The 8,829-nt window shown below is 38.7% G+C and overlaps 1 protein-coding gene across 1 annotated transcript; it reads right to left on the reverse strand.

Moving 5' to 3' along the window:
- Positions 1 to 2,423: 2,423 nt before the first annotated feature.
- LOC136034375 (uncharacterized) lies at positions 2,424 to 2,888 on the reverse strand. The gene has a single exon (XM_065715521.1). It carries the CDS (start codon positions 2,886 to 2,888, stop codon positions 2,424 to 2,426), a length of 465 nt encoding a protein of 154 aa, XP_065571593.1.
- Positions 2,889 to 8,829: the final 5,941 nt, after the last annotated feature.

Genomic DNA, 8,829 nt, shown 5'->3' on the forward strand with positions numbered 1-8,829 from the left:
AAAGACTAAGTGTGATAATTGGAGAGGCCTTGCTTTACAATCAGTTGGTAGCAACATTTTGTGCCAAATTGTTCTCAATAGAATTCAAAGGAAAGTGGATAAAGTTCTGAGAGATGAACAACATGGATTCCACCAAAACAGATGGTGTTGCGACCTAATATTTAGCCTGAGAGTCCTGCTTGAAGAATCTAATGAATGGCAAGTTCAAATACTCACAGTATTTATTAACTCTCTCAAGGCCTTCGACTCTATACACCGCGAGACCATGTGGAAAATTTTAATGCATTACGGGATCCCGGTCAAAATTGTAAATATAATTAAAGCGCTATACCTTGATATTATGTGCGCAGTACAAAAAGAGGGTGGCCTAACAGACTGGTTCACCGTTCAGTCAGGTGTAAGGCAGGGCTGCATTCTATCGCCAATATTATTTGTCATAGTCATAGATTTTGTGCTTCGTGGATATAGCTTCAGTGGGGGTCTAAAATTAAACCCACTAAGAGTACTTCATGATGGTGTTTTTGCGGACGATATTGCACTCTTCGCTCACAAATCAGAAGCTATACAACACAATATAAATGAACTTGGGGGTGTTGCAAATGCTTTTGGACTCTCCATAAACGCTAACAAGACTAAATCAATGTCAAATGCGGTCATTCCTGACTTAGCTGAAAGACCCTTGGTCAACAATGAGGAAATTGAAGTAGTGAGAGAGTTCAAATATCTCCGCAGCATTCTTACGCAAGATGCCAATCCCGAAAGAGAAATTTTGTGCCAAATAGCATTGGCTGGCTCCGCCTTCAATTGTCTTAGAAATGTTTGGAGAAATAACAAATATTCCCAGAAGCTAAAGCTCAGAATTGATAATAGCAATGCTCTCTCCGTCCTTACGTATGGCTGCGAAACCCTTGAGCATCACTGCGCAACTAGGAAAACGACTACGGGCATTCGATAATAAATGCATAAGCTCTATTTTGAATATATATTGGGCGGAGAGACTAAGAAATGATGAGATTTATAAAATGAAAACGCCATCCTTGATGTCATTAGAAAGTGACGATGGATGTATTGGGGGCACATGGTGCGAATGGGTGATGGAAGGCTGCCTCATGACATATGGTGTTGGACATCCCCTGACCTCCGCAAGTCAGGGAGACCCAAAATGACCATTGGCAGGATGTTAGAGAAGGAGGCACAGTTACCGAGGTCTTCGATGATGGAGCTCTGGTCGAGGGCTCAGGACAGGTCGCCGTGGCGAACCACTGTTGCTGCCTATGCGCCCTCAGGCGTGTGAGGACCTAAGTAAGTAAGGACTAAGTAAGGGTTGAGCTAGGAAAATGAAAATTTTGAAAAGAATCTATGGAAAAATGTACAACGTTGAGGTGTTCTCAAGCAACTCTCTCAGGGCTGTTTTTCAGTTACTATCTCTAAAATTTCTTATTTCTAGGGCTTTAAAGATTTAATTTTAGACATGACTCATCTAAATTTTAACAAAAAAGTTTTATATTGAGTTATTTTTTGTCTCTAAGTGGTCAAAATACATTTTCTATGATTTTATTATAATTTTATGCTCTGTGAGCTTCTTATTGTAATTTTAAGTAACGATTTTACATATCATTAAAACTTCAGAAGCCAGGATTGTGCAAAGGTATAACGGTAAAACCATTTCCCTTGTTGCTCATTTTGGTAGTAGTTCTTTCCTGATGATTTTGATTTTAAAACACAAGTAATAGTCAGTGCTATCAAAGCCTAGTACCCTTTGGAGGGAGAAAGGGCAAAAATGAATAGCCTGGGAATCATCAAGACTTCTGGTTTATCCCCATAAGTTTAATTTACCTAACTCAGCTTCTTTCCAAGATAGCAAAAGGCCTATTATCTAGAATTGTACCATCTATTCTTCAGATTTAAAAAGATAGGCTCGTTTCAACAAAAATTAAATCCCCCTGAAGTTGATTCTTTGGCTAATATTCATTAGGTTGAATTTCAAAATGAAAAGGAAAGATGAAAGTATTTCGAGTAGAGAGAACTGGAAGTAATCCTGAAAATCCAGCAAAAAACAAGCTTATGAAAAATGATTCCCCTGTCAAACTGTCCGTGGTAACAAACTGTAATTAAGGGGCAACTTTTGACTTTGATTTAAGTCCCTGCTGGGGACTGCTTGGTGTAGAGAGTGACTTCTGCCACCTCCATCCACTTCGGTCCATGGCGAGTATTTGCTCTTCGCTCTGTCTGATATTTGTCATCGTCAAGAACTCGGACAAGCTGTAGGGCCAACGTATCTGCTTTCGGCCGCGAGGTCGCTTCCAACCGACTTTGATGGGGTCAAAGTTGAAGATCGTCTTTGCGGGTAGATGTGGTGGCATTTGAAGCATTTGCCCGATGCATCCTAAGGTTTGCTCGGCTGCTTGAGTCGAAAACCAAGACTACTTTATGAGCTGCAGAAGCTTCTCGTTGCTGACGAAATCGGACCATCGCAGGCCCTCCATCCTCTTCAGGTTCTTCCCATGAAATACGTCGATTTTTTTGAGGGTTACAGCTGATGCTTGCCATATCTCAGCTCCGTAAAGCATCACAGATCCGACTAGAGCGTTGAAGATACGCAGTTTCGTTGTACGACTGATGTCCGATTTTCGCCAGATATGACGATTCAGTCGGCCCATGACAGAAGACGCTTTAGATAATCTCGATTGCAACTCGGGGGGAAGCGAGCCATTTGAAGAAATTATGGAGCCCAGGTAAGTGAAGTCTTGAACAACTTCGATGTCAGTGGTGCTGTCCAGGCTAACTGGAAAGTTAACAGTAGGAGAAGACGGGTCATAGAAGACATGGCCATAACTTAAGTTTTGTTCTAGTTTATATGCAGTCCTACTTTGGCAACCTCTTCCCATAGAATTCGGAGTGCTTCCAGCAGCTGCTCAATGGAATCCGCCTTAATGGCCAAGTAATAGGCAAAATCAACATCTGTGATGGCACGATCTCCAAATTTGAGTCCAAAGCTGAGACGTGAATTGGTTTTTGTCATCAATTAATTTACGATGACAATGAAGAGCTCTGCAGCCATTGCAAATCCTTGGTGCACCCCTGTCATGATTTGAAAGAACGGGCTGCGCCGACCATTTACTTGCACACAGCTCTTCGTTTTATGGTGCAGCGCCTTGAGAAGTCTGCAATATTTCTCGGGTAGGCCAGTCAACTCTAGAATCCGCCAAAGAGCTTTTCAATCGACTGAGTCAAATGCAGCACGGAAGTCAACGAAGGCAACAAATGCTTTCGGCTGGAACTCTGTAGGGTCTTTTGTTATTTTTTGTTTGTGGTCTTCTCTACTATTTATCGAATCGTGAAAATTTGCTCGATAGTTGAACAGTCCGACATAAAACCAGCTTGATCCGGTCGCCAGTTTTTTTAATGATATTCCGACATCGACCCAGCACGACCATTGAAAACAGTTTTCCAGGGACTGACTGTAGAGTTATTTCCCGGTAGTTGGAGCAGTCACTTCTTGAGCCTTTCCTGTTCCATAAGGAGATGATGACACCCTTCCGCCAATCCTCGAAAATTACCTCCGTTTGCCAGATTGTAGAGAACAGGGTGTGGAGAAATAGGAGCGTTGCAGAACTTGCATATTTTAGCAGCTCTGAGCTTCAGCCGCAGATACCAGTGGCTTTATTATTCGTGTGCCTTTTTACTGCATATCCGATTTCTGAGGGGCTGAAAGGCTCTCCTGGAGGAGCATATGTTTCAGGTCTTTGACTGTAAGGTTGGTCGGGACTATCATTAGGAGGCATAGATGAGCTAGTATTGTTGAAGAACGAACACAAGTGGTCCTCAGTCGCTTCAAAATCCCCAAAATCCCTGTTAGTTGGAGCAGTCACTTCTTAAGCCTTTCTTGTTCCATAAGGAGATGATGACACCCTTCCTCCAATCCTCGAAAATTATCTCTGTTTGCCAGATTTTAGAAAAGAGGGTGTGGAGAAATAGGAGCATTGGAGGACCTCCATATTTTAGCAGTTCTAAGCTTGAGACGCAGATACCAGCAGCTTTATTATTCGTTAGAGTTTTTACTGCATATCCGATTTCTGAGGGACTGAAAGGCTCGTCTGGAGGAGCATCTGTTTCAGGTCTTTGACTCTAAGGCTGGCTGGGACTATTATTCGGAGGCACAGATGGACTAGTATTGTTGAAGAGCAAACAGAAGTGGTCCTTCCACCGCTCAAAACAAGAACTTTCATCTAAAAGAAGTGCCCCATCCCTAGACAAGACAGGACCCAAGGTTGGACTTTTATTTTCCGTGAGGTCTTGGGAAATGCTTGAATAGGCTCCCCATGTCCTTTTTTGCAGCTAGTTCAATTCATCGGCTTTCCTTGTAGCAAACTGGGTTCTACCCTAGTGAATTAGTCTCTTACGCACTCCTTGTACATTTGTTATAATACCTTGTGTACTGATTGATAGTTTTGCGTTGGAAGTAAGTGTTTGCAATGAAAAGGTTGTGAGATCAGCACAGTTAAAGTAGGTGGAGCCCATTGTCGTTATGTGGGTGGGGGGTATAGGACCAACTGTGCCACACCACACTCCCATATCATCGCGCATTGTCGCATTGAAGTCGCAAAGGAAAACAGTTATTTCATGGGGGCACTGTCGTGAGGCACTTGGACGAAGCAGCGTAGCAATCCTCCTTAGTCACATCATTAGAACTGTTGGTCGGGGCATAGCATACGATTAGAGTTATTTTGCCATGCTTGTGTCGAAAGTAGGCTTTCTTTAATATATCACATACAGCTTCATGTAATAGTAAGGTCTTTCTTGTAAGGCTATTTAGTGCAAGACCACCGCCATTCCTTCAGGTGCTTCCTACATACGTTATGTTATATTTACCGAGGGTAACCTTTACGTGGGAAAGAAATTTAAAGGACACAAGTTTTGTTAATAAACATTTTCATAAAAATGTTTAAATTATTTCACTCTTAGGGCCCTTAAATTTATACTATACAGGTAAAAGAGAGTATTTTCAACTGGCATTCAAGCGAGGATTATGACCATAAATGCTTAGAAATTCACTGTAAGCATATCTGCGACCATCAAAAACAAAATATAATTGTGCATGAAAACCAAAACTTTTGGTTGATAAATCTTTTACTCGCTTCTGATTTTGAATAATAGATTTTCCACTTTTCTCAAGAAAGTTTTTAATTTGAGGCGTTTAGAATGTATATGGTAGGCCAAGAGGATAAAGAAAGGTCAATATTCTTCACTGTAAGAAAGATGCATAACTAACCAGTGACCCCTCTTTACAGTTGACGGCCTATTATTAACGATGATAAGGGTATTATTTAAACTTTAAACATGGGTGAGGAAATCCGATGGTATGCAATAAGATTTGTGTTTCGACATGTAGGGATTTAAATTCAATACATTTATTATTTGATTTTTGCTCATAGTGCCAAGTCTAATCGAACACTGCCATCAGGGTCATATTTCTCAATTGGTTTGAAATAGATTTAACGAGACTAATGCAATACTCTCCTGCAATGGCTCAGCAAATTTACAACTCTAAACATACTGTGCCCGTTTGGACAATAGTCAAATCTTGAGTACCGGGCAAACACAATACTATGATAACGTTATTTTTTGCCAGCATTTTTTCTGTTATACTATTTTTATATAATTATGATTCTTGGTCTAGGTATGTCATTGTCAATTCGTATAGAGTCCTGTAGAATTTATCAAAGAATAAATTGTAGAGTGGAATTCCATTTACTTTACATGCAAGAGATTAATATCCAAACATTTCAAATTTATTAGGTTCATTTGTCTAGGATTCAACGGCATCGACACTTTTCACAAAACCCAAAGCAAGTTTTGATGGAATTTCACCAGTGATAAATTATGAATCGGTGTAGGTACGTGTACCCGTAGCAATATGTTGCTGGTTTTTGATTATATGAGAAACGAGCAGTTTGATATTATTTCCACTAGCTCTTAATTTTCCAATCGCCAAAGTAAAAGATTTCATAACCTAATTTTTTCGTACATGAACTATTGCCGAAGTAAGAGAGACTATTACATCGGGTGCAGTGCCATATTCTTTTTGCAAAATAAATTCGACCGTGCTAGTTGTAGCCAAATATCAGTTTTAACAATAGTGGGGTAACCATTGAGTTTATTAAATATATCGTGATTTATTTTCCCAGCCAAGTGCAAATCTGGCTATTGCGTCTCCAAGTATATTGGTAGTGTAAGTGTCCATTTTATATTCATGTTCAACAGCCACACCTCTCAATTTCTTACAGGAAATTGACGTCATCAACATTAACTGTATATAACTAGCATAATTTGAAATATTGTGGCTTGTTTTCACCAATTTTCCATTTATGTACACACTGATCTGTCTAAGAAAAATTTTGTAGTACACAATTTTCATAGGATAACCTCTCGGCTACACTTGGTTTTTCATTGATAGATTTTTTGACAGTCACAAACAAGCATACAAATATAGAAGTCAAATCTATGAAATAAATTTGAAAATATTCAGATTCGTATTCAGAGTAGTATGTTTTCAGAGAGTGGTTTTTGCTGATAAAATTGTTCATAGTAACCACGTTTTACACTCACATCGACATTTTTTACATTGAAAAGATTTAGAGTAGAGATGCACGAAGGATGATAATCTTTGTGTGGTAAACATAACATTTCTAGGGAAAAAATCCTGTTTTGATGAAACATTTTTAATTTTTTTTTCTTAGACAAGAGTGATGTTTTCCGCTTCCGAACTAAGTTGAAACTGCTGAATGATGAGGTGCTTCTTGTCCTATTTAAACCTTTTCTGCTTTGTCGTGATTTCAGTCGCTCATTGGGAGATCGCGCCCAACACGAGATTTTGTGAAACTCTTTCTTTAAAATCTTTCCCAGAGAACCAATCGTGTAATTTAGAGGACGCAAAATCCGTGGCCACCGATGCAATATATTTTTTAGTCAGAGGTAAGGCAGGGTGAAACAACTTAGCAGACTAATTGCCATTATTGGAACCGGACATTGACGAGTGACACCATGTAATCACAGCCAAACCTTTTTTTATTGCTATTGTATAGCCCAATTCATTTTTTGATGTTAATTGACAGGGCTCAAAATACGAAATGTTGACTGGAATATATTGAAGTTGCTTTATATTCCAGCGGTAAATTTGCTCTTCAGTGGTTTTTTATCCAAAAAACACCTTGGAGAGGCACATTTCTATTGCCAAGTCTCGATGTTTCGACGAAAATAACACGAACCATACCACTGGTGCTTCGAGTGCTTTGACTATTGATCTTCTTCCGTTTAAAACCGATAACATCTCTCAGATAATCGTTGAGAATAACCTTCTTATCGTCAATTGGAGAATTAATGCAAATTTTACCGTGTTCTATTGAAGAGTAAAAGTGGAATGCACCGTTGTTATGAGTGGAGATTTTTCTATTAATAGCCCAACACATATCACTCATACTACCCAATTCCTTGTATGGTAATGTGATAAATGGATGCTCACACGAGTTCACTGATTCCATCCATGCCTCACTAACGAGTGGCTTATCCTGAGATCTTACTTTAGTCTCATAAGTACGATCCTTTTCCAGGATATCGTATTTATTTTAAGAATACCATCAAAAAGAGGAACTTCATACCTACCTTCGAATTTGATGGCGGCGGAGAGTTCTATTCAGAAATAACTTGTTTTATTCAAATCATTGTAGAGGGGGTCAAAAACATTGGATAAGAATGTCGCATAAAAATCATAAGGCGTTATTAACGTCTTCAGCGGAAATCCAATTATCAAAATCAGAGTTGTATCCTAGTGAACAAATAAGCAAGTGCCTCTCACCCTTACGAGAAGAACTTTTTAATATCTTTTCAATTTGTTACATTCTAGTGGTTTTAATTTTTGTAATCCATAGTAAAAAAAAGAATCTCTTCATCTTTCATATCATGTGGACTATGCATTACAGGTTTAGTGTCTAATACTTTTGACACTTAAAAAATTTAGTGGACCATAATAGATCTTATTTTCAAAAATATTAGTAGTTCAATTCATTCGAACTGTATCAACAATATTACAGTTTTCCAAAACCTTTTCATTAGAATTTTGTTTAAGAAAATTCTCAAGTTTATTGTTACTGTGATAAACTTCAAGACAACTATGATTGTCTTTATGGATGGAAGAGGGTTTTGATTATAAATTCTCATGATTTTATATAAATTTTGAAAAAAAGCAGCAGTGTTTTTCAATGTACAATATCTCGAGACTAATAGTGGAATTGTTCTTATGAAAAGTTTAGCCAATGTCGCCTTTATGAGACTTTGATTATGATTGATTATTGTATCATGTTTCAATAAAACCTTTTTACATGTGGATTAGCAAATCAACTATCTCGATTCGTTTGAAGATTTCAATCTTGTCCAAAGATACATTCATGGGCTCCAGCAATCATCACCTCTCTTTGAACTCAATAGAAGAGAATATTCATAGCAACTAAAAACACTGATTGCAAGTAAAATATACTTGTGTGGGTTATTATAACCTGTTCGAGTCTCGTCTAGAGTCAAAAGATCTGCTTGTCATATATACAACAGGGAAAAGGTTTTAGTTTTTTCGATAATGATTACTGTAAACTCTTTGATTTCGCCGAAGAGTATAGCTGGGTTTATTCTGTAAATGCTTGGCTGCCAACTTCTTTTCAACTCTATCGACTGGAGGATGTGTGGTGGAGGAGCTTAAGCTTCTCGCTTCACCAAGATTTTCATAATGTTTCAAAGCCTGAGCCATTTTGAACGTAAACGCAGTGCGAAGTGTCCGCT

This window comes from Artemia franciscana, chromosome 2 (assembly GCF_032884065.1).
Source record: "Artemia franciscana chromosome 2, ASM3288406v1, whole genome shotgun sequence".
NCBI lineage: Eukaryota > Metazoa > Arthropoda > Branchiopoda > Anostraca > Artemiidae > Artemia > Artemia franciscana.

What these genes read in the sequence shown, in the direction of transcription:
- LOC136034375 (XM_065715521.1), bottom strand. Translation starts at nt 2,888, where the DNA reads ATGGGAAGAGGTTGCCAAAGTAGGACTGCATATAAACTAGAACAAAAC.